The sequence below is a fragment of the Curcuma longa genome, chromosome 2 (assembly GCF_044706935.1).
Source record: "Curcuma longa cultivar G26 ecotype Majalengka, Jawa Barat chromosome 2, ITB_CL_G26_1.1, whole genome shotgun sequence".
Taxonomy (NCBI): domain Eukaryota; kingdom Viridiplantae; phylum Streptophyta; class Magnoliopsida; order Zingiberales; family Zingiberaceae; genus Curcuma; species Curcuma longa.
In genome coordinates, this window is record NC_133862.1 from 5,751,463 (window position 1) to 5,778,477 (window position 27,015).

A 27,015-nucleotide genomic window follows, 5' to 3' on the forward strand; every position below is an offset into this window, starting at 1 on the left:
ATCATTTTAGCGATTTTACATGATTGATTTCATGATCATCAAAAGATAAATTGATAAATTTTAATTAGCCACGTCTATTGTTAGACAGGCTTGATTGATAGGGCAAAAGTATTAATGAGTCAACTGATAGGATCTATCAAATTAGAAGGGATGAGTATTTATTAGTCATTTAAATATATATTGATATTATTTTAAATATATATATTTAAAATTTTTAAAATAAATATAAATTTAATTATTAATTTGATAAGTTTGAAAATGAAATGAATGAATAATAATTTAATACAAGAGGGTGAATATTGAGTTGAAATAAATTTTTTATTCATGTATATAATATAATAGAGGATATATCGGATCAAAATATGTTGTTATTACCGTTGAATTTTTGTTTTTGGTCAATCAATTTTTTTATATAAATTTATTATTATTGTTGTTGTTTCCGCCCGTGCCAAATCAAATGGGCCTTGCTGTCGTCCACCTACAAGCTACGCGTTCCACATAAGCCAACGGCTTCTCTCCCCTCTTGATTGTCTTCTCGATTTGGGGCGAGAGATGAAGGAAAGCTGCGCGGCGTTCTTTCGAGGAAGAACGTTGCACGGATGGATTGATCCAGCAGCTGCACCTGCATGCATTGGATCTCAACACTCAGAGCAACGGAACGATCCGTTCCTATCTTCTTCCTTCTTTTAATCCACCGGATCTCTTCCTAAAGGGCTGGTTCATGAAGAAGGAACCCTCTAGATGACTCGTACATCTTGGTTTCGCCGGTATCTGCTTCCTCCTGGTGATTTGAGCTATTGAGGTTCAAGCTCGGTGCGAAGGACTGCATGGCGATACCAGAGCAAAGAGAGGGGATCAAGAGGTTGAGATTGTATCAAGCATGGAAGGGAAACAATGTAAGTGTTTTTGATTCAGTTGTTTGATTTACATCAATGTTCTGAGGTTGCATCTTGGTTCCAATTTCCTGCCTCCAAAGTGTTTGAGCTTTTGCCTCTGTTGTTTTTGTTAGATGATTGTATTCTGTTGTCTTAGGGTTTGAGAGGTCCAAAGTGATGTAGTTACAATTCCTATTAAAATTTAAAAGAAAACACACACACAAGATTGGTTTGTACTATTTTATATCATGAGGCTGTGCAACTTAAAAAGTCTTAGAATTATGGTAATCATAGTAAGATGACCTCATTTAGTGGGATAAATACTTGGTTCGTTGTCGTCGTCGTCGTTGTTGTATATCTAGTCTTTTAATATCATGAGTTCAAAACCCTGTTTTGTCCACAATTGATGGAAACCTAAGCTTCTTCACAAGCAAGATCACATCCCTTGTTACGAACTTGTATGCACATTCCTAATGCCACCCTGTTAGCTACTACACAAGGTGCATTTCCTCTGCGAAACTTTAGTACAGAATCATTCCTAGAGATAGCCAATGTTGAGTGGAGAAAGATAACCGCGACTTTGATCTTTATCGATCAAATCAACATATAGGCTTGACTGAGAGGTGATGGGTATACATTTCCCTATTTAGTTTTAGCAGTGGTCGTGGTTATTGTAATTCAATCTTACTTCATAGATCTTAATACTTGTTACTCCTATTTGAATCCTTTTTCTGCAAAATAAACCCTTAATGGACTTTAAGCTTAAAATTTGCAGCTTCCAAAGGAGAATCCATTAAGTTACAATTTAAACTTCAATTACAAATCCATGAGCATAAAATTCTCTTGGTGATATTTCTTTCAAATGTAGAATTCACCTGTTTTTTCCTTGTTCCGTTGATGATTTCTTGGTTGGGATGTGTGATGTAATTTGTTTCCTTACATATTTCAAATGATTCAGATATTCTTTTGTGGTGGAAGATTAATATTTGGCCCAGATGCTGCTTCATTATTCTTAACAACAATTCTAATAGCTGGTCCAGTGATAACATTCTGCATGGATATAATCTTGAAAATGAACAAGAATGAGAAGCAACACAATACGATCCTTGGATTTCCAGTTCTGATACTGACATTGCTGATGACAATTGCTGTAAGTGGAACCACTCGGTCGATGTAAGAGTTGTTTGTGTTGAATTTCTTGTCATCTTAAAGAGTTGGGATTTGGATGGTGCAGGACTTGACCTTTTTGTTCATGACATCCAGTCGAGACCCAGGTATCGTGCAAAGGAACACGAGGCCACCGGATGGTGATGAAGCATACAATGCCACAACTCCATCCATGGAGTGGATCAGTGGAAGAGCACCTCATCTACGGTTGCCGAGAACAAAGGATGTCATTGTGAATGGCTTTGTCATCAAGGTGAAGTATTGTGATACTTGCATGTTGTACCGGCCACCTCGCGCCTCACATTGCTCAATCTGCAACAATTGTGTGAAGAAGTTCGATCACCATTGCCCTTGGGTTGGTCAGTGCATTGGACTAGTAAGCTGAGTTCTCTGTGATCTGATTTATTTTCTATTTTGCAGAACACTAGATAGATCATTTCGGTGCCGGTTTTTTGAATCTTTAGGATGGCTGCATTGACCGTTTATTGTGTCTTCTGCAGCGAAACTATCGGTTCTTCAGTTTATTTATATCGACATCTGCATTTCTCTGCATTTTCATCTTCATCTTCTCCTGGCTGAACATTATTGATCAAAAGAAGCACTATGGAAACTCGATGTGGAACTCCATGAAACACGAGGTGGTGTCGTTGGTTCTCATAGTGTTCATTTTCATCATGGTGTGGTTTGTCGGCGGGCTTACTGTTCTCCATTGCTATCTAGTGAGCACAAATCAGGTAAAAATTCCATTGCCAATTGTTTTCCCTCCCGCGAAACTCGTTCACCGATGATTTATGAGAGGGAAAATTGTTACAAATAAGTTAGGGACGACGAGACTTATGTGATATAAGCAACATGACCCCTATCCTTGACCATGTTTCTTTATGCAATATAACATTTCGTAGCTTGTACTTTGGTTATAGAGAGCATCATACATCACAAGGTTGAATGTGCTTCTTTTACCCTTGTGCAATCTTTCATTCTGAATGTGCTTGATGTTGTTCTTTAACGATGTTGCAGACAACCTATGAAAACTTCCGATATCGATACGATAAGAAAGATAACCCACACAACAACGGCTACTGGAGAAATTTCAAAGAGGTTTTTTTCTCAAAGGTCCCACCTTCAGAGCATGATTTTAGATCATTTGTGGATGAGGAAATGATAGAAGTTGGACCTGACACCCCAAACATTGGCATGAACCTAACAAGCATGAAGGAGAAGTTTGGCATAAAGATGGGAAACAAATTTGCGGTGGGCGACAATATGACCATTCCAAGTATACTACAGAATCTGGACTACAGTAGCATTGAAGATAATGAAGATGTCAAGGATCTAACCGACGACGATGCATTCGATCCTCTTGGTATTCATACTTCTCAAAACTGTGATCGTTGTTCACTAAGTCATTCAACTTCAAAAAGCTGCAGTAGTGAAAATGAAGCGTATAGTAATGAAAGGGCAGCTAAGGAAGCTCCTGAAGCTGTCGATGATGAAAGAAATATCAGTCAAAGATACTCAAACATGGTATAAACTTTGCCTGGTGATGATATGCTATCGACCAGAATTCAACATGAGGCAAGGATCAATTCTGCATTTCTCTTTTTCTCATAACTAGTTATAATCCGTTAATTGATTCAGATAGGCCAACTCTTTGACATAATTTCTGTTCCTTGTGCCGAGAAAGAAGGAAGAAGAGAAAAATAGAACATTCCTTGTGATCTTTAGATCAGAGAAATGATAGAAATTCTCACTCGTTAACAAAATTTGCTTGGAATTTTGCAGGTTTAGCTCGAGTTCAGATAAATCAAATTCTGTTTCCCACCAACCGATGACTCTTCTGCAGCCTATCGAGTTTTGATTCATGCAGATGCCTCATTCATGCAAAGGAAAATAAAAAGAGAATCATTTCAGTTTGAATCCAAAATTGTTTAGAATTGCATCACCAGCTCGAGAAGTATACAAGTTTGCAAGTGTGAGATGGTTTTCAGGAGAGTTAAAAATAAAAAAATAAAAAAATAAAAAAAGCTTAGACGGCACCTTAGAGTTCTGTGTATATATTGTGGAACTTTGGAATTTTCTTAGAAATATTTATAGGGTCAATAAATTAAATATTGGTTCGACGTTGTTTTAAGCCGCCCTAGCATTTATGATTTTATTTTTAATGAAGAAAAAATAGTCTTAAAAAATGTCATTAGGATCATTTTTAAAATTTTTATGTAAAAAATAAAAAACTAAGCTCAAATTTTGAGAAAGTATGTGGATTAATTTTTATGATAGAGAAAATAATTATGCCAATTTTGTTTGTTTGCCAATCAGTAGATGTTCCATCGAGGAAGAATTTAACCAGAAATCAAACAGAAATGTTTCAATGTCTCTTTTCTTTTAATTTGGTTCAAAAATTTAATTACACAGCTCTTTTCCTCTAAAATGATAAATCTTAGTCAGTTTCATAGACTCCCTAGGATCAAGCTCTTTTCCCTTAGCATCTTAATGTCTTGGATTTAATTGAGATAATAACCAAAATCATTAACTGTTCTAAGAGAAAACAGGGAGGAAAAGGACATCTTACATCTTGGCTACTTCAATGGCTCCTTCTCTGCAGGTGTCATAGATGACCTAGTTATCTCTAGGATAAATATCAAGAGTCAAATGAAGATCATAATTCAGATTAATTTGGCAAGACGAGTTAATATGAATCTAAAAGAAATGATCCCATCCGAGTGAGATAGTTGTGGCCTTCAACTTAAGTTGTACTTCGGGTTCAGTATAAGCTTAGTCCTGGACCTCACTTGAGACTCTAAAGTAATCTCGTCCGACCTCAAAGCCTCATCTTTTTAAAATTATAAGACAATTCAATTTATTTGGTAGAGATGACTTGAATTGATAATTTCAAACTCTCAGCAGGGGTTGGTGTTTTCCCGATCACCGGTGCTGAGTCAACCGAATGGCTGAGTCGTCAATTGCCGAGAGGGTCGAGTCACTGACTGCCGAGTGGCAGACTACCGAGAGCCGAGTTATCGAGTGTTGAATCGCTGAAAGCTGAGTGGATGATGTCAAGATCTGCGTTCAACGCAGTTTCTTTAAAACAGATATGTCCCCTCCAGTGGTACTTAGAGGTCACCACTATGCCTTAAAACTTTCAATATAGAACTATATTCTCATTCACAAATGAGCTTTCTCCTTCAACCACTTTTTATTTTCATTCAAATTTTCAACAATATATTATTTGGATCTCACCTTTCTATGCAGCAGCAGCAGCAGCAGAATATACAGGCACTTTAATCAGCTCCCACTTAGCGCCGTGGCCTACTCGCTCTGCCAAAAGAATGATAAGTGGCCTGCAAAGCTTCCTTTGTCTGCTAACCCCTTCTACTTTCGATGGTCTTTTCTCCTTTTTTGCAGCATCAAAAAGCTCCTCCTGCAACACAAAAGAATTCCCCTTTCTTCTTTCCCTAACCATTCCATCTCCAGTATGCTCGACTCCAGCACTCTCGTTAACTCGCACTAAAAACGAATCTGAAACAAAAAGAAAGAAAGAAAGAAAGAAAGAAAGAAAGAAAGAAAGAAATTCAGTGCATCATGGTTGAGGAAGGTGTGAGTTTGTCTCATTTATCACATGAATCCCTTGCTCTTGGTGAGTCAATGGCAGGGGACTCACATGCGATAGAATCTTCCATTATTCTCAAGCTCTAAGAGCAGCTCGCAGTCTAGCTACCACTGTTCCTTCCCTTGACATTTCTCATTTTCTTCCGAGTATGTGCAGCCAATGCAATGATTTGAGGTTTGAATGGTGACTAAAGTTAACTCCTTTATGGTACTCTCAGATCCCAAGCTTCGTGTGCAAAAGTTTGGGTCAACTGCAGATATGCAGCAGAAAAAAGGACTATCTACAGGAAATTCTTAGATCATCAGAGGGAAAGAGAGGCGCTCATGGCGACTTCCATGGATTCTCCAAAACCAGTTCCTGCACCATTCCTGACCAAGACCTATCATCTGGTTGACTTCCGATCCAAAACCTTGCACCAAGACCATCATCTGGTTGACGATCCTTGCACCGACCACATTGTGTCCTGGGGCGACGACGACACCGCCTTCGTTGTCTGGAGGCCGTCGGAGTTTGCGAGGGACATCTTGCCCAACTTCTTCAAGCACAACAACTTTTCCAGCTTCGTGAGGCAGCTCAACACCTACGTACAGTCCTTCTTCTTCACCTTCTTATTTCTTTTTATTGCAGCACTTTGAGATCGTGGAGGTTGCGTTTCAGGGTTTTAGGAAGGTTGCAGCAGACAGGTGGGAGTTCGCGAACGAGCATTTCAGGAGAGGGGAGAAGCATCTGCTCTCAGAGATACAGAGGCGGCGGACACTACCTCAAGTGGCGCCGGCTCGGATCTTCCATTGCCAGGCGCCACAGCTCTTGAGTTGGGCCGACCAGCAGCCTCCTCTGCAGGTTTCCGGCGAGGCCGAGTTCCTGTCGGCTCTCTCGGAGGACAACCAGAGACTGAGGAGGAAGAACTCGATGCTGCTGTCCGAACTGACACACGTGAAGAAGCTCTACGATGACATTGTGCTCCTCATACAAAACCACCGGAACAGGCCACTGGAGCTAGAACCTCCTCCAGGGAGTAGCTTTAAGCTCTTCGGCTTCCCAATCCATGGCAAGAAGGTTTAGTGCAAGACGAACAGTGTTATCCATTTTTCTTTCTCATTTTAAATTCCTACTTTGAGATGTTTGTGAACTCAGGCAGCACGTAGCTTAAGAGTTAGTTAAGGGTGTTTCTTCTTCAACCTTTGCAGTCACTAAGTGCATAAGATTCTACTTGTCTCTGACAAACATTACTTGATGATATGTTGTGGATTCGAGAGATGGTTCTTTTGCACCATGTAAGTGCAGAAAAGTCACATGAGAGTGAAAGAGAGTAATTGATTGATTCTTGGAGTAATCATTTCGCTAATTGATAAATCGAGAAGCGATAAATCGATCTCCGGGGCATAGTTGAGTGGATTACGACGGAACAGAATTGCAGAAGAGGATAAGAGTTCGAATCTCGCGAGGTCGAGACAATATTCTCCTCCGTTGTGATCAACTGTAACTTTTCGATTGACCTCCTCATACATGATCATGAGGACCAATTGTGTGGGACCACTAGAATGACGGATTCCACCTTATGCAAAAGAAGAGAAGTGATAAATCGAGACCCGGTGGACAAATTTGCTGAAATAAATAAATGTTGAAACTAAGATAAAATTAAAGTAATATCCTCCCTGTAGTGGACAACTGTAACTTTTCAATTTAAGTCCACTAGCGACATCCAAGCATCTAATAATTTTAGACACATCCTCTCATTCGAGGAAAAATTTTCTATAAAATATCATAATTGAGATTCTAATCTTAGATGTCTGAGTGATCATCGGAGGATTTCACCATTGCACTGTAATCTTCGGGATTATGAATTGCTTTGTTTTGTCATTTAAGTTTGAATTACATTTTTTTTATTGAAGAGAATATAATTGAATTCTAAATCTTAAATCTTAAACCTACTCAACCCTAATTTTTTTTCATTAATATTATATATATTTTATAGCTCTACCTTCGTATTTGGATAAATAAATGCTAACTTGCTCCTCCTTTATTTGTATCTAAATATAACATTAAAAAGTTAAAGTTTATTTAAATAAATTTATTTATAAATTATTCATGAGTTATGCTAATAAGTTATTTATTTATTTATTTTATAAATCTAATATTAGAGCATCTGCAATGCTAATAAGTTAATTATTTATTTATTTTATAAATCTAATATACATAAGGAACCAAATCTTATTCCTTATTCTCATCCCTTCAAATTTGGCGTGCCAAATTTTAAGCTCGAGTATTTTGAAAAATATAAAACCCCGGGGTTCGAAATGAAATTTCTCCCCAAAGTGTTGCACTGATTTCTTCCGCCCGCCCTTGCCCTCGATTTCGATCGATTTCCATAGAGAAACATGGCGCGAAGATTGGCGACGCGATTGGAGTAAGATTTGTGCCTTTCTTTCAGTTTGGATTTGGATCGATCTAGGTTTTTTGTTATGTGAATCGCTCATAGGTCCGAAGAGTTTTGCCGTTTCGCCTGCATTCTTTGCGATAAATCTCGTCAGTTTTCGTGAATCTCTGCGATGCAGCTGCTTTCGTGGGAGATCGCAGATGCTACTGCATTCTTACGAACTGCTCGATTTGATTCCAATCCATCTATTTTGTTTCTTCCGGTTACACGTTCGCTTCAATCTGGTTTAATATATTTAGCTCAATGTTATTTCGTTCGGTTTCCTTACAATCCCTGTGTTTGCAGCATGATTCTCATTGATATCCTCTTGAAATCATAATTATCTCCATTTAAGAAAGAGGAGACGACTACTGCAAAAGGATGGCAGAGCTTATCACATTTGGTTGTACAGTGCTGCAGAAAAGGAGGTACATCCATCCTTCCTCTAAGCCGATCTTATCTAAATACAATGTGGCAGTGTTATTCATTAATTTAGCTAGTTTCCCAATTCTCTGCTATCATCATTGTGAATTGAATGGAACAAATGGGTAATTTGTGGAAAAGGATTACACTGGAAATATTAGGTTGAAGAAGAACTAAATTGAATGATAAAAAAAAATCATTGCAAAAACACCATAGAGCTGCTGCTCTTTCTATAAAGCTGCTTCCTTTTAGTTTTCAATGGGTACAAATTGCTGGGTGAGGCCTCATCCAAGTTGTTCATCCACTTATTAAGTTGGCATAGAGTTTGCTAGAGGAGGAAGTGAATTGTTTAACAGAAAAGCAGTTGAATTTGGCACAGATTTCTGCAAATTCTAACTCTGACATATTTCTATCTCTTAATGTGTTATTCTCTTCTTACCTTAGTGCTTGGAATTTGAATGACCCTTCTTTCCTGTTAATGTACATAATGGTACTATATTCAGTGCCAATGAAGGTTTGTTTCATACTAGGAAGAATTATGAGTTAAAATCATGAAGGAATTGTTACTGTAAAATGGTATCAATGCTTCTTTTAATGTGATGATAATTTTGTAAACATATGGGTTTCCTAGAGTCATGCTTAAGCATGCTTTGATGGTACATATCGATTCAGTGCCAATGAAGGTTTGTCATCTTCATACTAGGAAGAATTATGTTGAGTTAAAATACATGAAGGAATTGTTACTGTAAAATGGTATCAATAGAACTATTTTTTCTTCATCTTCTGTTTGGTGACATATTTCTATCTTTTAATGTGTTATTCTCTTCTTACCTTAGTGCTTGGGATTTGAATGACCCTTCTTTCCTGTTAATGTACATAATGGGTCTCGTAGAGTCATGCTTAAGCATGCTTTAATGATAATTTTGTAATCATATCGATGACCGGCACTATGTTCAGTGCCAATGAAGGTTTGTCATCTTCATACTAGGAAGAATTATACGAATTCAATAAATTAAAAAAATTAATACAACATAAAATATATAATAAAAATCATATATTAACTTCATATGTTTTTACAATAATACTTTCTTAAGATTTCATGCTTTAAAAATGTTGAATAATAACTTCATTATCAACTGTATCAAACACATCTTGCTCAATATATGGTACCAAACAATCATTTACCATAACATCTCTCAACCTGATTACAAAGTGAGGTTTTGATTATTTTCATTGCTGAAAATACTCTCTCTATAGTTATAGTTGCAACTGGTAATAGCAATGTTAATTTCAAAAGTAAATATACCAAAGGATATAGTTGATGTTTCTTCAATTGAACTATTCTTTTAGCAAGCTTAATCCCTGCAACCATAGAAAATTGATTGCTATTTCGCATGTCAAAAATAAAGTTATCAAGTTGGTGCTCAAGATACATTAACTCCATCGAGGAGAAAGCAGATAGATAAAACTGAACAAACTAAAGTAATTTTCTCTTATCATAAGCAAAGAATGAATTTGATGGATCAAGATAAGTCATACATAACAACAATGTGTTCACCTCAGTTAAAGTGACTGTTCAACTCTTGAAGTTGCAAATATATCACTTCATAAAATATTTCAACACGATAATAGTGAAGATTTGTCCTTCCTTCAATATTTCATCATATCTCCCATGAAAGATGAACAAGTCTTCCATGTGTGGGGTGACTACCTCATATTTAACACAAAATAAAGAAATTTCATTTAGTAACAAATCCCAACTATCATCTCTTATAATTTGCAGTTGATGTTTGCTTGATCTTATAAGAATCATGACATTTACAATGTCTTGATCTTTTCTTTGCAAATCTTGTGATAAATCATTCATGGCTCTCAAGATATTCTTCATTAAGTGCATCTGAAATATGAATTCATATTTTCCATCAATTCCAATAGATTATTTGCTTGCACCCTTTGCTTGTGATATTTTTCCTCCTCTTCAACAATTAAAAGGATATCAATAACTGAAGGATATAAGCATATTAAACTCAATAATATATTATAATGTGAACCCCAATGTAGTACTCTAGGTCTTTTCAATGTCTTCTCTTGATTCATACCTCCCCTAGTGAAGATATTACCATTGCAAATTCTTTAATAACTTTTAAAAATTATTTCTCATAAAGCATGTGTCTTCGCTTGCATGATGCTCCAATAATATTATTCAACTGTGCAATGACATAAAAAAAGTAAAAATCTTCATGTGATTTTCAGCAACAACTACAAGTGTAAGTTACAGTTGATGAGCAAAACAATGAACATAATAAGCAAGTTTTGTTCTCTATCATAATTAAGCTTTTTAAGCCATTGAATTCTTCTCTCATATTGCTAGCTCCATCGTACCTTTGCCCCCATAAATTAGATATAGACAACTCATGTTGGCACAACAAAGAATCAATAGCAGTCTTAAGTGATAAGGCAGTAGTGTTGCTTACATGTACAATGTCTAAAAATGTTCAACAATATTTTCCTTTCATCTACAAACTGTAAAGGAACTATCATTTGCTCTTTAACAGATACATTATGAGCCTCATCAACCAATATAGTAAATAATTCATCACAAAGATCTCCAAGAATAGAATTAGTGGTTAAATAGGCAATGAATCTGATAATATTTTGTTGAATATTAGATGATGTTAGTTTGAGATTTAAGAGAGCATTGTCCAGTGCAACTTTATTGATATCCTCATTATGGTCAATAAGAAATCTTAATAGTTCAAAAAAATTATTATGATTAAGTGTGTCTGTGGATTCATCATGACCACAAAATGGTAATCCTTGACCACAAGAAATCTTATGCAATCAATTGATGTTGTCAAGCGAACATAATAATCGGTAGCTACTTGACTAGACTGATTGATCAAACAAGTTTCAATATGTTATTTTTGATTCATTAAGTCATAAGCTGCCATACACATGTTGTGAATGTTGCTATGATGTTCAATATGTTCATGAAAATTTTTTTCTTTTTTTAATTTTTAAATCTCTCAGTAATAAAAGAATCACCACCACTTTGACCATCATGATCAACTTTAAATAAATAGCAATAAAGACAGAAGGCCTTGTCTTTTGCAATGTTGTACTCTAGCCAATTAAGATGATTACTGAACCATATAATTCGAAATCTTCATTTCTCCTTTGGACAAGAACACCAAAGAAATTCATGATTCTTAGGTTGAAACTCACCTTTTTGTAAATAGTAACGTCAAACAATCTCCCTTTCATTCCCATTATACTTGAGGATGTTCTTTCTTAGCCCATGATCACTAGGATACTCATTCGAGTCAGCATCAGGAGGTGATGGAGGAGATGGAGGAGGAGGAGGTGGTGGAGGGGGAGATGCCTGTTTGAAGTAGATTCATCTCACATTTTCTTAAAATACCTCAATATTGCTATTTCACATAATTTATCATTAACATAATATTTTAGAAACATAATCACCTAATTGAATGACTATCTTTTTCCAACAATTCAGAAACAATAGCAAACGAAATTGATAGAACTTACTCTCACATCCCTTATTTTTCACACATTGGTAAAGGTACTAAATTAAGTGTTTACATTAAAAATATACTTCTCTAGTCATATAACTATCCAACTTTAATTGCTATCTAAGACGATTCCTTTAATATTCATGTGGTTATTATAAGATGTTCGTGTATTGTTGATATCCTAACATGATCAATTATACAATAAGTCTTTATCCATGCAATAAATGATGTGATTCAATTGATCAAACTTTCGAATGGTCATCAATAAAATTGATCACCTTCATATAATAGACCTTTTTGCAAATAGTAACGTCGAACAATTTCTCTTTCATTTACATTATATTCGAGGATGTTCTTTCTTAGCCCAAGATCACTAGAATTCGAGTCAGCATTAGGAGGAGGTGGAGGGGGAGATGCCCTGTTTGAAATAGGTTTATCTCATATTTTCTTAAAATACCTCAACATTGCTATTTCACCTAATTTATCATTAACATAATATTTTAGAAATATAATCATTTAATTGAATGACTATCTTTTTCCAACAATTTAGAAACAATGACAAACGAAATTGATAGAACTTACTCTCACATCCCTTATTTTTCACACATATTGGTAAAGGTACTAGGTTAAGTGTTTACATTATAAAGACATACTTTTCTAGTCATATAACTATCTAACTTTAATTCTTATTCTAAAGACGATGCCTTCAATATGCATGTGGTTATTATAAATGTTTGTGTATTGTTGATATCCTAACATGATCAATTACATGATGAGTGTTTGTCCATGCAATAAATGATGTGATTGAATTGATCAAACTTTTGAATGGTCGTCAATTAAAATGATCACCTTCATATAACAAATCAAACATCAAATGCACGGAAGGCCTCACATAATGCGCGCCATCATCGTCCGTTTCCAACCTATCACCGTCCAGTGTCTAACTACTTGACTCCATGACATCGACGTCAGCCCTCATCCTTAACCTCTTCAAGGACAAGACTTAAGAGGAACAGAATAGGTAACCCTAATCTTCTTCTCCTCCTCCAAGGATATGAATTTATCCAAAGAGCATGCGCTATCTATTTTAAAACTTTTTACATGTAATATTGATAGAATTTTATAGTTTCTCATTTGTTATCTATGTACATTGACTTTTTTTTAAAGAAGTGAGAGTATTTTTATAACTTTATATATTTAATCTTTATTCTCATTCTTTTATTCCCGAACAAGATAACACATGAATCTTCTATTCTTTTTAAACAAATAGAACATAAATAATTTACTTTTCCTTTTTTTTTTTCCCTTTCTTTCTGTTAATGAACCTTCTTTTACCCATCCAAACATAGCGTTAATTATTTATACGTAGACCGACAAATCTAAAAGAGGTAAGTTACTACGAGCTCCATGGACCACCCTTTCACAATCGACGTTTGAATTTTTTTTTAGCATTCAAGTTTGTCTCTACGAAACAACTATGCATCAATTATTAAATACTGACGTGGACGGGTCTCTGCTAGAAAATGATTTTGTTGGTCCTTAAGCTAGCAATGTTTTCCTTCTTGATATAGGTTCTTCAATATTGGTGAAAAGCATAAAGAACAGGTGGAATCTCTGATTTGCTTTCTTCCAGAGAGTGTATGCATGCTTAAATCATTTTAGTTGAGGAAAGATTTAGGAAGTGTCTATAGAGTTTGGTTTCTTAGAAGAAAGGTTTATTTTGTTCCTTGGTGTTCATATTTATGAACACTATTCTTTCCTTCATTACTACTACCACTTAGTGTGATACTCTTTGCATGATCATTCCTCATCTTGGAAAACTATATATCATCCATTTCATCTCTGCTGTTTTCAAATTCGATTTACATCCTTGTATTTGGTAAGATAAATCTGACTGACTTAGAGGATTTTAATTGGCAGGTATGTGTCATGTGTCGTGGGTTGTATGTAGAGGGACCAGTCCCTCCAGAAAAGGTGGCACATTGTCTAGACTGCTAGCTTTGGGTATGAAATTGAGATACAATTTGAGTCAGCACTCTAGGTAAAATTTGTCGAATTTTTTGAATTTAAATTGAGAATTATTTGGTTTGTCGAGATGGACTTACTTATAAGTCGGGAAGGCCGAGTCAGGTGATCGGACTATAGAGCATCAAGTTGTCGAGGAAGATTGAATTGTCAAGTTGACTGAGCTGGCCGAATGGTCGAGCTATCGAGTGAGCTAAGTGACCGAGCTATCAAGTGTGTTGAGTAGTTGAGCTGTCGAGTTGCTTGAGTCGAGTATAAAACTGGGTATTTAGACAATAAATTGCAATAAGTAGAAATGGGGTAAAATGAACATTTGTGATAGAAAACTTGGTATAAAAGGGTCAAGCGGGCAGTGGTGTAGACTTGTAGTCCACCATATCCACCGACTCTCGTCGTGCTCTCTCCCTGCCCATGGCGGATCTCCGGCGACTGCTCTCCACGGACGGAACTGATCTCCTCCCAGCGTTCCTCGCCGCCCTCGCTGTCATCCTCGCGCTTTACTTCCGCTTCCGCACTCGGCTCCCCCAGGGCCCCGGCCGTGGCCGATCGTCGGCAACCTCTACCACATCGAGCCCGTCCGCTTCCGCTGCTTCGCCGAGTGGGCGCAGACGTACGGGCCCATCCTGTCCGTATGGTTCGGAACCTCTCTCACCGTGGTCGTCTGCAGCTCCGAGCTCGCCCGCGAGGTGCTTAAGGAGAAGGACCAGCATCTCTCCGACCGCCAACGCACCCGAACATCCGCCCGATTCAGCCGAAACGGGGCAGATCTAATCTGGGCTGACTACGGTCCCCACTATGTCAAGGTCCGCAAGGTCTGCAACCTCGAGCTGTTTTCCCCTAAGCGCCTCGAGGCCCTCCGCCCCATCCGCGAGGACGAGGTCACCTCCATGGTCGAGTCCATCTTCCGCGTTTGCACGCGGGAAGGTAATTGAACTCTTCTTCATAATTGATTTGGTGCTTCCTATTTTCAATCTTTGCACACGAATGTTCGGATCGAAACAGGAAGATCTTATTTTTTTGATTTTGCAGACAAGATTGGGCAGAGCCTGGTGCTTAAGGAGCATCTGCAAACTGTGGCATTCCACAACATTACACGTCTTGCTTTTGGGAAGCGATTTGTGAAGCCAGATGGTAGTATCGATGAGCAAGGGGTTGAGTTCAAGACAATTGTTTCCAACGGCCACAAATTTGGAGCCTCACTCTCACTCGCAGAGTATGTGCCATGGTTAAGATGGATGTTCCCGCTCGACGAAGAGGGCTACGAGAAGCACAGTGCTCGGAGGGATAACTTGACTAAAATCATCATGGAAGAGCACACCCAAGCACGCTACAAGAGCCGAGCGAAGGATCACTTTGTGGATGCACTTCTCACACTGAAAGACCAATATGATCTCAGCGAGGACACCATTATCGGCCTCCTCTGGGTTAGTTTCTCTGCTATCATCCTTTCAATTCCTCCATGCGATGTGCAAGCAGCAAATTGATCTTCTTTTTCAACACTTCACTCTTTTGACAGGACATGATTACAGCAGGAATGGACACGACTGTTATATCAGTCGAATGGGCCATGTCGGAGATGGTGAAGAACCCGAGAATTCAAGATAAAGTCCAGGATGAATTGGATCGCGTCGTAGGACGCGAACGCATCGTGAATGAAACAGACTTCGCAAACCTCCCTTATCTGCAATGCATCGTAAAAGAATCCTTCAGGCTCCATCCTCCGACTCCTCTCATGCTTCCCCACAAGGCCAGTGCCAAGGTCAAAATCGGCGGCTACGACATCCCCAAAGGCACCAATATCCTTGTCAATGTCTGGGCGATTGCTCGCGATCCTAAGCTTTGGAAAAACCCTCTAGAGTTCCGCCCTGAGCGGTTTCTGGAGGAGGATATCGACATCAAGGGTCACGATATGCGAGTGCTGCCATTTGGAGCCGGTCGTCGCGTTTGCCCTGGAGCCCAGCTGGGCATCAACCTGGTCACTTCGATGTTGGCGCATCTCTTGCACCACTTCGAATGGGCACTCGAAGAAGGTGTTAAACCAGAGGATGTCGACATGAGGGAGACTCCAGGCCTCATCACCTTCATGCATACTCCATTGCGGGTTGTGGCGAGGCCAAGGTTGCCATCCCATCTATACGCGCGTGTTCCTGCAGAAATTTAAACTACTTCGTCACTCGGTAAGTTTCTCTTCGCTTAATTCCTTTATGTGTGTTTGGTGAGATAACTAAAATAATTTGATTATTTATGTCATTAAAGTCTTAATTATTCTGTAATGTAATCTACATTGTTTCAGTTAATATTTGGTTGTTATTCTATATTAAATTTTTTAAATTTTAAGATTTTGTAGGTTTTCTAATATTAGACCTACAAGCATACAATGAAATAAAATAGGATATTTTTTAAAGGTTTTTTTAGGAGCAAATATTTCAACATTCATACAATTATCAATAGCTATTGAGTAATTATAATATTATTCTTTATTTTCAGTGTTATTGTAGCAGTTATAATATGTAAAAGTTATTTTTTAATTGTTATGATGTGTAACATCTAATATAATGTTGTAGTAGTTATTTAGTAATTTCTATAATTATTTTAAAATGATTTTTAAGTTTCTCTACGTTTTCTTGATATTGTGTTTGGTGAGATAACTAAAACAATTTGATTATCTCACCAAAATAATTTGATTATCTATGTCATTAAGTCTTAATTATTCTGTGATTATATTGTTTCAGTTAATATTTGGTTGTTATTCTATATATTTTTTTTTAATTCTAAGATTTTGTAGGTTTTCCAATATTAGATCTACAAGCATACAAGGAAATGAAATAGGATATTTTTTAAAGGTTTTTTTGGGGTAAATATTTCAACATTCATATAGCCAATAGCTATTGACTAGTTGTTATAATATTATTCTTTATTTTTAATGTTATTGTAGCTGTTACAATGTGTAAAAGTTATTTTGTAGTTGTTACGACATGTAATATCTAATAAAATATTGTCATAGTATTATAGTAATTATTTAGTAGTTTTTATAATTATTTTAAAATAATTTTGATAAAATTTAAATAATTTTAATTAAATTGATAAAAAATATTTTAATATAATAATATTCATGTAGAAATTTAAACTACTTCAGCACTTGGTAAGTTTCTCTACGCTTCCTTCATGTTGTGTTTGGTGAGATAACTAAAACAATTTGATTACCTATGTCATTAAGTCTTAATTATTCTGTAATATGCATTGTTTCAGTTAATATTTGATTGTTATTCTATATATATTTTTTAATTTAAATATTTTGTAGGTTTTCTAATATTAAATCTATAAGCATACAATGAAATGAAATAGGAATTATTTAGGTTTTTTAGGATAAAGATCAATAAGTGTCCTAAATTAAAAGAAATATTAAATGAGGGCAATTTAAAAAAAAAAGTGTTCATTAATTGTGTTATCTCAAAAATACTTCTTATTTCAACGAGTAATTATATCATTATGCATTTGTAGTGTTGTTATTGTACCCGTACGACCCGTGCGCGACACTTTCGATCCACCGTCGTTGCCGCCGCGCCATCCGCCCACCGCCCCAGGCGCGATTGACACGCCACTCGCCGGCGCTCCTTCTGGTAGTGGATTCTGGTGGGATAGTAGTCGGAATCATGCAAATTTGCCTGGAAACACGACCCCTGCCCGCTCACGTCGGTCCTTCCTCAATCGATCTCCGATCGCGATTTGACCGGCAATGGCGGTGAGTGGGCAGGGGTCGCGTTTCCGGGTAAATTCATCAAATTCTGACTACTATCCGGTCGGAATCCACCGCTGGAAGGAGCACCGACGAGTGGCGCGTCGATCGCGCCCGAGGCGGCGACCGACGGTGGTCAGACGGCGCGGCGAGGGCGGCGGCATCAGCGATGGGTTAGAGAGTCGTGCACGGGTTTGTCGTACAAGATAGCAATCTCGAATATATAGAAACTATTTTATAATTATTATAATATATAAAAATTAATATAACATTATCGTTGGAATAGTTATTCAGTGGTTCTATAATTAATTAGTATTTTTAATTTTTTTAAAAATGAAATATTTCCTTTTTGGCCCATTTTTGCCCTATTTTTGTTTTCTTTTCCAAATAAACCCAAGAAGAAACACCGGGCCCCTTTCCCCTACCGTGCCCATCACTCCACTTCACTCCGCGCTATCCGGATATAGTAACGCCTCTTCCAGAGGAGGAAGAAGAAGAAGCGGCGGCGGCGGCGGCGGCGTTCTCGATCTATCATCGCCGCCATGGGTCGAGACAACGGCGGCGGCGAAGGCAGCGGGGGAGGCGTGCTCAAGCAGGTTCTGCTCTCCTACTCCTACGTCTCGATCTGGATCTTCCTCAGCTTCACCGTCATCGTCTACAACAAGTACATCTTGGACCCGAAGATGTACGCCTGGCCCTTCCCCATCTCCCTCACCATGATCCACATGGCATTCTGCTCCTCCCTCGCCTTCCTCCTCGTCCGCGTCCTCCGCCTGGTGGCGCCGCCCTCCTCCCCGCCCATGTCCTCTACCTCTCCTCCGTCCTCCCCATCGGCGCCCTCTACTCCCTCTCCCTCTGGTTCTCCAACTCCGCCTACATCTACCTCTCCGTCTCCTTCATCCAGATGCTCAAGGCCCTCATGCCCGTCGCCGTCTACTCCATCGGCGTCCTCTTCAAAAAGGAGTCGTTCAGGTCCTCCTCTATGCTCAACATGCTCTCCATCTCCTTCGGCGTCGCCGTCGCCGCCTACGGCGAGGCTCGCTTCGTCCCCACCGGCGTCGCCCTCCAGCTCGCCGCCGTCGCCTTCGAGGCGACCCGCCTTGTCCTCATCCAGATCCTCCTCAACTCCAAGGGCATCTCCCTCAACCCCATTACCTCCCTCTACTACATCGCCCCCTGCTGCTTCGCCTTCCTCCTTGTGCCCTGGTCCGTCGTCGAGCTCCCCGTCCTCCGCAGCCGCTTTGCCTCTGCCCCCTTCCGTCCCGACCTCGTCATCTTCGGCACCAATTCCTTGTGCGCGTTCGCCCTCAACCTCGCCGTCTTCCTCCTAGTCGGAAAGACCTCCGCCCTCACCATGAACGTCGCTGGCGTCGTCAAGGACTGGCTCCTCATCGCCTTCTCCTGGTCCGTCATCCGTGACACTATCACCACAATCAACCTCTTTGGCTATGGCATCGCCTTCCTCGGCGTGGCCTACTACAACCACGTCAAGCTGCAGGCTCTCAAAGCCAAGGAGGGGCAGAAGAAAACAGCCCAGGTGGACGAGGAGGAGGCTGGAAAGCTCCTTGAGCAAGTTGATGGTGGTAGCAACAGGAAGAGTGAATCCCAGGATTGATCCATCTTTCCTCCAACCCTATCAATTCTGCTACAAGAGATGGTTTTTCTCAAGCATTTCTAATGGATATCTTCATTCGTTGCCTTCTTCATCTCCAGCAGCAATTTCTTCTACTGAATTTTATGGGGGAAAACAGCAAAAACAAAAAGGTGAACTTTTTAGCCTTTCCCTTCGTTTAACTACTAGAATTCCTTAATTTAGTGTTTGTACTAATGTTCAACTTACATTGCATTGGACTTATCTTCTAATTTGTTAATCAGATGAATGTTAACCTACCTATTTTTTTTTCTTTCTTTCAAGGTAATAAGCACATAGGTGCAGAACTATTGTTTGATCTGTAGATTAATAGTAAGAATTGCCAATGGCTCTGCCATTGTCTCCATGCAAAGTATCTTATTGAATTCACTGAAACACTAGTTTGTATGTTTCTTGCATTTGTAGAGAAGATTCTAACTATTAAATGAATTTGTTTGATTTACTCTAAGCTACTGAAGATGTAAAGGTGAAAATAAAAGATTGAGGATGATTGATTAGTTAGTCTGGAAGCAAGCTTACAGTTAATTATCTCATTGCAACATAATTTGAACATTAATGCTGTTGGTGTCAGTAATACCATGGATGTTTTTACTTGCAGTCTCTCTCTGTGAAGTAGATTTTGACTTAATATGTTCATCCATGAAGATTACTGGTTGTATTTTTGTTGTACACTGTTTCCTATAATTAAAAACTTGCAATTTTTTTTTGTTGCCCACTGTGTTTTTTTATTGCTTATCTCTTGAGGCATTGACACTGGTAGCTGGTGGTCCTTCAAAATCCTCACTTCACTCTTACAACTTGAAGTCATCTACCTTCCAGCTAAAGCCCCCACTGTTCTTGATGTTTCTTCTTTTGTTAGATCTTTTCTCTCGGGCTAACTATTCAATCATCAAAAACTATCTTGATTTTGATTAATTATCAGTAGACTAATATGTTCATTATATATATTTTTAAATCTTGATTTATTTTCTATGCATTTGAGTTATTCTAGCTAGAAATCATTTTATTTCCAATAAAAATGTGCATGAATATCAATGACTGTACAAGTTGAGCAAGATGAACATTTTCAATCAAATTGATTACTTTTATTGCTTTGAGAATTTTAGATGTAAACTGTATTTATTTATTTTTGAAAAATACAAATCTAATAATTAAAAAGATGTTTTAAAATAGATCAGTGATTGATAGATGATTCAACAAGCCAATTCCTACAATGGTACCCTTTTTATATGTTTTCTCGAAATGCCTCCGGTAATTAATATTATTAATTGTTACACACTTGTTGTGTTTTATATAATATATATTGTTTTAAAGTGTCGTCGAAATGTTTTTGGAGTTATAGTTTTAATGCCCGTGAAGTTGATTAAGAATTAAATAGAGTATTAGGAGATAAATTGAACATCCTTGGCTTTATGAGAAGCACAGGGAGTCCTTGAGGCAAGTGGAGTTGATTATAATGAGACATATGGACAAGGATCGAATCTCAATTTGAAGTAATGTTTTTCTTTATCGTGGTCAATTACAGTTTTTCGATTTATCTCTTCACAGATATTGTAAAGTTAATCGTGTGGAACCGTTAGGGTGGTGGATTCTATTTTTTTTTAAAATAAAAATGTTGAAGAGAAGCACAAGAGCCCTCAAAGCATGATGGGGTGATAATAAGCACGTGCATTCTCATACAATCATGATTTAATTTTCCTGAATCGTTATGTTAGGAGCTACCATATTTTTGAATTTATTTGATGGATAAAATATGTAATCGGATGTATATTAATTAGTTCATAAGAATTGAATATCCACTTTAATACCAATAAATTGAGAATTGCATTTGCAGAATGCTAGACGTAACTTTCGTCAATATGAAATTCTGGGAAATGGTCTAATATACACAATTTTATTTTATTTTGTAAAAGGTTATTTTTGAAAGTTGAATCCATGAGATATTTAGATCACACGGTATCAATTTTATCATTAAGTCAAGATTCCATTTGGAGAGTTTGTATGATTATTGGCTAATTTTTTGTATGATTTTTGAGTAAATTAATTATCATGAACTTGAATTTAATTATCCTAAGTCGAAGATTGAGACAAAAGTGTTATGGTTCTATTTGTTTTAGAAAAAATATATATTTCTTTACAGTTTGAAGCACTTGAAAACTATAAATAAAAAAATGTTAATAGAAAATATATATTTAAAATATGTTTTTGAAACGGATTGAAAGTTATTCTTACCCGTTCGTAAGAGATTTACTTTATCAATAAATCACATTTCTGTTTCGGTTGTATATCCTCTGTCCATCTTTAAGTGGGTCAGGCAAGTTTGGTGAGCTGGATTTGCCGAATTAAGTTAGGTGAGCTAACTGGGTTTAGTATGTCAAAGGGATCGGTCAATGTCAAAGAGATTGGTCAACTTACTACTACTACTTGCATCTCCAACTAAAGCCGTTAATTTAGATTAAATTCATCGAATTAATTTAAATGAATTAAATAATTAAAATTTATTGAATTCATTTAAAAATAAATCACTCCACACAAATCATAAGTCCAGACAAACTGATCTGTGATAAATTTGAATTAACTTGCAATTGAAATATAAATTTTAATTATAAATTTATGATAAATATATATATATATAATGAAAATTATGAATTTAGATGTGAAATCAAAAATAAAAAATTTTATTAAAAATTTATTAAAAATATTTATTTATAAAATAATTAAATTCAATAAATTATAAGATTTATTTTTTTTTAATAAGCCAACTCATTTAATCCGCAACACATCTTAAATTGGATTAAAGATTTTTCAATCCGTCCAATAAGATTTTGACAAACCAGCTCATCCTATTACAAACCGACCCATTTGACAACTCCATCTCCAACCCTATTCACTCTCCTCCAAACTTCTAAACTATATATCAACCCATTGATTCAATCTCAAATTTAATATTTATAATTGTAAAAATATTGAAGCTTGTACACCAAATAGGATGTTTTTTAATCTGAGAACTACCAACAAAACAACTCCACGTATAAAAGTTTGCCAAATCCTATTTATTAAAGTTCTACATAAAACATTTATTGAAATAAGGAAATTAATATACTTTTACTTACCAAATAAGAGAGACTTCAACGGTACCTCCCAGGCATATTTTTCATCTCTGTTAAGCCTATCTTATTTCAAATTGTCGCGTAGCTATCATTGCCAGCTCTATTTCTTGCCTGGTTAAAAGCCGCCTTAGAAATTAACAAAGTTTTTCTCCTTCAAGCTTTCAATAGTTTCCTTGATGCTTGTTTCAATGGGAGTGTAGTCAAGTCCCAAACTTTTGGACTTCTCCTTGGAGACTTGGTATATTGGCACAAAGGGTTTGTCATCAGCACACCTGGGGTTATTGGAAATTCATAAATTTTGTATGAAAACTTACATGTGTAGAAAAAAAAGAGACTGGTGAATCAGTGACGGCTAAAACAAGAATCAAATAGGTCACTTACTTCTCGGGTACTGGAAGAGAAGGATAAAGTTGCCGTATAATCCTCACAAGCTCTGAGTAGTGAGCAACTCTTTCAACTAGACAGTATCTTCCAGAGGCTGATGGAACTTCAAATGCCAGAATGTGTGCCATGGCTACATCTTTAACGTTAACCCACCCGAACGATAAATTCGGATATGTAGGTGAACCTGAAATCATGAACCAAAATAGAGAAGGTGAATTCAAATCTCATACTAAATAATACATCAATGTTATATATACAAGGAATTCATTTCTCAAGTGTGTTTACTATTGTTAGTTACTGTGTAGATAGAGGTGAAGAAACCATTTATTTTCATATGCAAACAACGGAGTCATCGGGTCACAATTAGGGTTGTAAACAAGCCAAGTCAAGTTTTGTAATGTTCAAGTTTGTTTGATAAAGTAACTGAGCTAAGCCAAAGCCTAAAATGAACCAAATCATTGAAATAATTGTTCAAGCTTAGTTTGGTTTCTTTTTTATAAGCTTGAGCTTGATTCAAACTTGGTTTGAGCTTGATTCGTTTAGATGTTATCAAACTCTCAATTCAAATTTGTTTGATTGTTTGAAACTTTTACATTTTAAACTTGTTTGAATGATTATTGAACTTGATAATGCAAGCTTATTTGGTCATTTTGAATTTGTTTTTGTTTATTTAGCATGTTGATAAGAGTTTTATTGATGAACATTGTTCACGAATATTGTTCACGAACATTAACGAGCTGAACACATGTGTTTAAGTTTGTTCATTTAGTTTAACGAGTTGTTTAAACTTATTCATTTAATTGATCTTGTGTATACTGAATGAATATAAATAAGATGTTATCAATCCGAATACCAAATTTGTTCACCAACATTTGGTTCATTTGCAACCCTAATCACAATTTCACAAGTGAAGGAAATGTGTAGGACATTGATCTGATACAAATGAGTCCGTATATTACTACCTATTGGGCCCGGCTATCATGTGTTCCATACAATTTCACAAGTGAAGGAAATGTGTAGGACATTGATCTGATACCCATTGTTATTCCGCTAATAGAAAGACAATGCTAGAGTGAAAATGCATGAAAAAAAGTCTAGCTACAAACTCCATGTAATATAGGCAAATGGAATGTTCGAAAGAATTAAGCTTCAAACAGCATCATACCATTTATCAGGTTAAGGATTGCAGCAGCACTTGTGTTTAGTGTTGGCTGAAGAAGAGGACCTATGACCATTGCTGGGTTTATCGTGACAATATCAATGGCATTCTCCTTAGCAAACTTCCAAGCAGCATCCTCTGACAAGGTTTTTGAGAGAACGTACCATTGCTGAAGCAATTTAAAGATCATCTTAGATAACGTACATAGCATAGGAAGTATATCTTATAAATTTCTTGAATAAAGAGAATTTCCTGGTACCAAATTTATTAGAGCTACCAAACCCAAATATAAATATTCGGAATTTATGGTATTCAATTGAATATGATGCAAACGTGCTTACTGTATCAAAGGAAAACTCTGATTTATTAATTCATCAAGCACACTATATTGTGGTAACACAGAGATCTATAGACTGAAGGAATACCTTTGTGGTTGTAAAAAGGCAACCTATCTTCAAGCTGAATAGTACCTACGGCACATTCATGGTCGCTGGTTGAAAAGCGCCAGCAGAATATTGACTACATTACTTATACATAATATAGTGACCTTCCAATACCCGTTTATGTCATACAATCAATCATAGCAAAGATGATTAACTATATATTTTTTGAAAGATAATGTTCATGCATGATAAATAATATGTTCAATAGGTAATACAATGTCTTTCAAGCTTAGAATAATTTATAAGCAATGGAATTAAAATACCTCAACAACCTCAATGACTGAATTTTTAAATAATTTATCTATATGCAATTGTGGCAATGGGACAGACATATCTAGACAGAAAAAAACACATTATTATAAAGACGAATATAAGATTGGTTCATGATGTTTTCAGTTCATTTGTCTAATGCAGGTAACATCAGAGAAAGTTGGTTGGCAGGACAGGACCAATATATTTGTCTAAACATGCCCAAGAGAGTGGATAACCATCTTAAACTCAGAAGTAAACAAGGTTTCTTGTGTGTGTAGTGAATAAAGGCGAATGAGAAAGATGCCTAAAGTGTATGTCAGCATTAATTCAACACACTAGATTCTAATGTGCCTTCTTCAAAGAATGATGAGCATTGCTCTGATGGAGATTGAGAAATTCAAATCTATGCCATGGAATGATTGAAATATTATTTCTGTCCATATTTTCAGTTACCTTGCCCCGCTCACAAGTTTCAGGACTTGAAAACCATGTATCATCAACTACTACATCAGGACTTCGTGGTCTATCATTGTATACAACAGCAGCCATTGATGATGTCACAACTACCCTTTTAATGGAAAATTTCTTGCAAGAAGCCAACACATTGAGTGCCCCCTTCACTGCTGGATCAAGTAACTCAGCCTGAAGGTTGAAAAAATCAATTCAACTATTGTTCAATCCCATTTGAAAAATGACAGTCAATAACCGATGTTGATATTTGACATAAAAAAGAAGAGTAAGCAGTGACATTCATACAAGCTTCATCAAGAATTACAGGTATTCTCGAAGATCACTATATCATGACATTCTAAGTCAATAATTTCAATTTATTTCATGATTTTTTTTGTATAGACAAGAAATTGTAAATAAGCTATTTTGGCGTGCACAAAAAATATAAAACATTTCCATAACATGCATCTGCACACAGGAAATCATTTTGTAAAAGATTCAGGATAAAACAATTCAAAGTACATCCGATAATAGATGTGATCGAACAATAGTTGAATTTATGTTTGGCAAAATTAACTATTACATATAATATGATGTTACACACTTTCAGGAATTATACCACCACTATATAAATGCCGTACTGACATTTCCCTAGCGTTGGCTATTAGGGCTATCCACTATTTTAGATGAATCTTAAAAGCTTGTTTCAAACAAGATACTGGTTAAAAAACATTCCAATTCCATATCAGAAATTTTGTATGAATCTGAATATTCTATTTGATTTTGTCTAAATTTAAGTGAGAAAATGATAATCAAATATAGCCGGATTTAGTTTTAAGAGTAACTTAGCCTCAGGAAATTGAGAGAATTTTTGAACATGGATATGACTAATTTTGATCAAATTTGAAAACCATACAATTTTGACAATATAATTTTTAATTTTAATATATTTGTTTACCCATACTTATGAATTGGACCAGGAATAGTATTAGAATTGGAATTCCAGTTCCTTGAGATATTGTTGTTCCAAACAAACTGTTCAGAACCTTGTTAAAGATTAAGACCACCAATAATGTCAAATAAGTTTAACTTAAACGAACACAATCGCAAACCTTCGGATCAGTGACTGCATGGTAAAAAGGCGATGCAGTGTGGAAAACACCATCGCAACCCTCAATCCCAGCATCAAAGGAATTCTCTTCTAGTAAGTTGGCTTTAAACAAATGAAGCCTCTCAGCGGCCCCATCCAAAGCACGCAAGTGTTCAGTCTTCTTCGGATCAGCTTAAACCTCGACAGAATACATATAACATTTTTTATTCCAATGATCGAATCGTGTGAGATCTAGAATTATTATTGCACATTCTAAACTAGTAACAGCACTAAAGACGGGAACAATGATCCATCTCAAGGGATCGGACCGAGCGATCAAATGAAAACCCTAATCCACTGGAAAACGTGGCACACAAAAGGGAACTGACCGGGGTCGCGGACGGAGGCGCGGACGGTGTAGCCACGGTCCAGGAGGAGCTTGACGAGCCAGGAGGCGATGTACCCGGAGCCTCCGGTGACGCACACGACCTTGCCGCTGCTCATGCCGGCGATCGCTGTCGCTCTCGATTGCCTGGCGAAAGCGATTGCCTGGCGAATAGAAGTGGAAGGGGTCGAGCACAGCCGAGGAGATGAGGAAGCCCGATTAAATAGGCGAGCGATGGGGCCGAGGCGGCGGATTTGGTGTGGCCTCGCCCGCCCATGCGTAAGCATTTTAATTAAAAGCACAACTAAAACC

At 37.0% G+C, this 27,015-nt stretch overlaps 4 protein-coding genes and 1 pseudogene across 6 annotated transcripts; 4 read left to right on the plus strand and 1 right to left on the minus strand.

Annotated features, from left to right (window-relative positions):
• Positions 1 to 484: 484 nt before the first annotated feature.
• On the plus strand, positions 485 to 4,020 carry LOC141821041 (putative protein S-acyltransferase 4). Of its 3 annotated transcripts, none has more exons than XM_074708396.1 (6): positions 485 to 896; positions 1,834 to 2,025; positions 2,110 to 2,418; positions 2,543 to 2,776; positions 3,060 to 3,617; positions 3,825 to 4,020. In XM_074708396.1, the coding sequence occupies exons 1-5, from the start codon at positions 828 to 830 to the stop codon at positions 3,570 to 3,572; spliced, it is 1,317 nt and encodes a 438-aa protein (XP_074564497.1). In that variant the 5' UTR covers positions 485 to 827; the 3' UTR covers positions 3,573 to 3,617; positions 3,825 to 4,020. The 3 variants fall into 3 exon arrangements, with proteins under 3 accessions (XP_074564497.1, XP_074564498.1, XP_074564499.1); XM_074708397.1 differs by having other exon boundaries at positions 3,060 to 3,566; XM_074708398.1 differs by having other exon boundaries at positions 1,907 to 2,025.
• A 1,952-nt stretch (positions 4,021 to 5,972) lies between these two features.
• LOC141821481 (heat stress transcription factor B-4-like) lies at positions 5,973 to 6,711 on the plus strand. The gene is made up of 2 exons (XM_074708900.1): positions 5,973 to 6,233; positions 6,307 to 6,711. Exons 1-2 carry the CDS (start codon positions 5,973 to 5,975, stop codon positions 6,709 to 6,711), a joined length of 666 nt encoding a protein of 221 aa, XP_074565001.1.
• Positions 6,712 to 14,355: 7,644 nt separating this feature from the next.
• LOC141815903 (p-coumarate 3-hydroxylase-like) lies at positions 14,356 to 16,214 on the plus strand. Its single transcript, XM_074703770.1, is given in 4 exon segments — positions 14,356 to 14,560; positions 14,563 to 14,967; positions 15,073 to 15,467; positions 15,560 to 16,214. Coding segments are annotated over 4 exon segments (1,551 nt in total). The 5' UTR covers positions 14,356 to 14,454; the 3' UTR covers positions 16,205 to 16,214.
• Positions 16,215 to 18,282: 2,068 nt separating this feature from the next.
• Positions 18,283 to 19,743, plus strand: LOC141815908 (putative sugar phosphate/phosphate translocator At5g25400; annotated as a pseudogene).
• A 2,616-nt stretch (positions 19,744 to 22,359) lies between these two features.
• On the minus strand, positions 22,360 to 26,900 carry LOC141815917 (phenylacetaldehyde reductase). The gene is made up of 6 exons (XM_074703783.1): positions 26,708 to 26,900; positions 26,341 to 26,510; positions 25,232 to 25,420; positions 24,090 to 24,252; positions 22,922 to 23,108; positions 22,360 to 22,812 (listed from the first exon to the last, which is right to left on the minus strand). Exons 1-6 carry the CDS (start codon positions 26,820 to 26,822, stop codon positions 22,668 to 22,670), a joined length of 969 nt encoding a protein of 322 aa, XP_074559884.1. The 5' UTR covers positions 26,823 to 26,900; the 3' UTR covers positions 22,360 to 22,667.
• Positions 26,901 to 27,015: the final 115 nt, after the last annotated feature.

Bases quoted from the DNA above. Each gene is read 5' to 3' on its own strand.
- LOC141821041 (XM_074708396.1), top strand. From the start codon at position 828: ATGGCGATACCAGAGCAAAGAGAGGGGATCAAGAGGTTGAGATTGTAT. The intron at 2,026-2,109 runs GTAAGTGGAACC...TGGATGGTGCAG, and splicing joins CATTGCTGATGACAATTGCT to GACTTGACCTTTTTGTTCAT. The intron at 2,777-3,059 runs GTAAAAATTCCA...ACGATGTTGCAG, and splicing joins ATCTAGTGAGCACAAATCAG to ACAACCTATGAAAACTTCCG.
- LOC141815917 (XM_074703783.1), bottom strand. From the start codon at position 26,822: ATGAGCAGCGGCAAGGTCGTGTGCGTCACCGGAGGCTCCGGGTACATC. The intron at 25,421-26,340 runs GTTTGCGATTGT...TTCAACCTTCAG, and splicing joins ATGCAGTCACTGATCCGAAG to GCTGAGTTACTTGATCCAGC. The intron at 24,253-25,231 runs GTAACTGAAAAT...AAATTGCTTCAG, and splicing joins AAACTTGTGAGCGGGGCAAG to CAATGGTACGTTCTCTCAAA.
- LOC141821481 (XM_074708900.1), top strand. From the start codon at position 5,973: ATGGCGACTTCCATGGATTCTCCAAAACCAGTTCCTGCACCATTCCTG. The intron at 6,234-6,306 runs GTACAGTCCTTC...GTTGCGTTTCAG, and splicing joins TGAGGCAGCTCAACACCTAC to GGTTTTAGGAAGGTTGCAGC.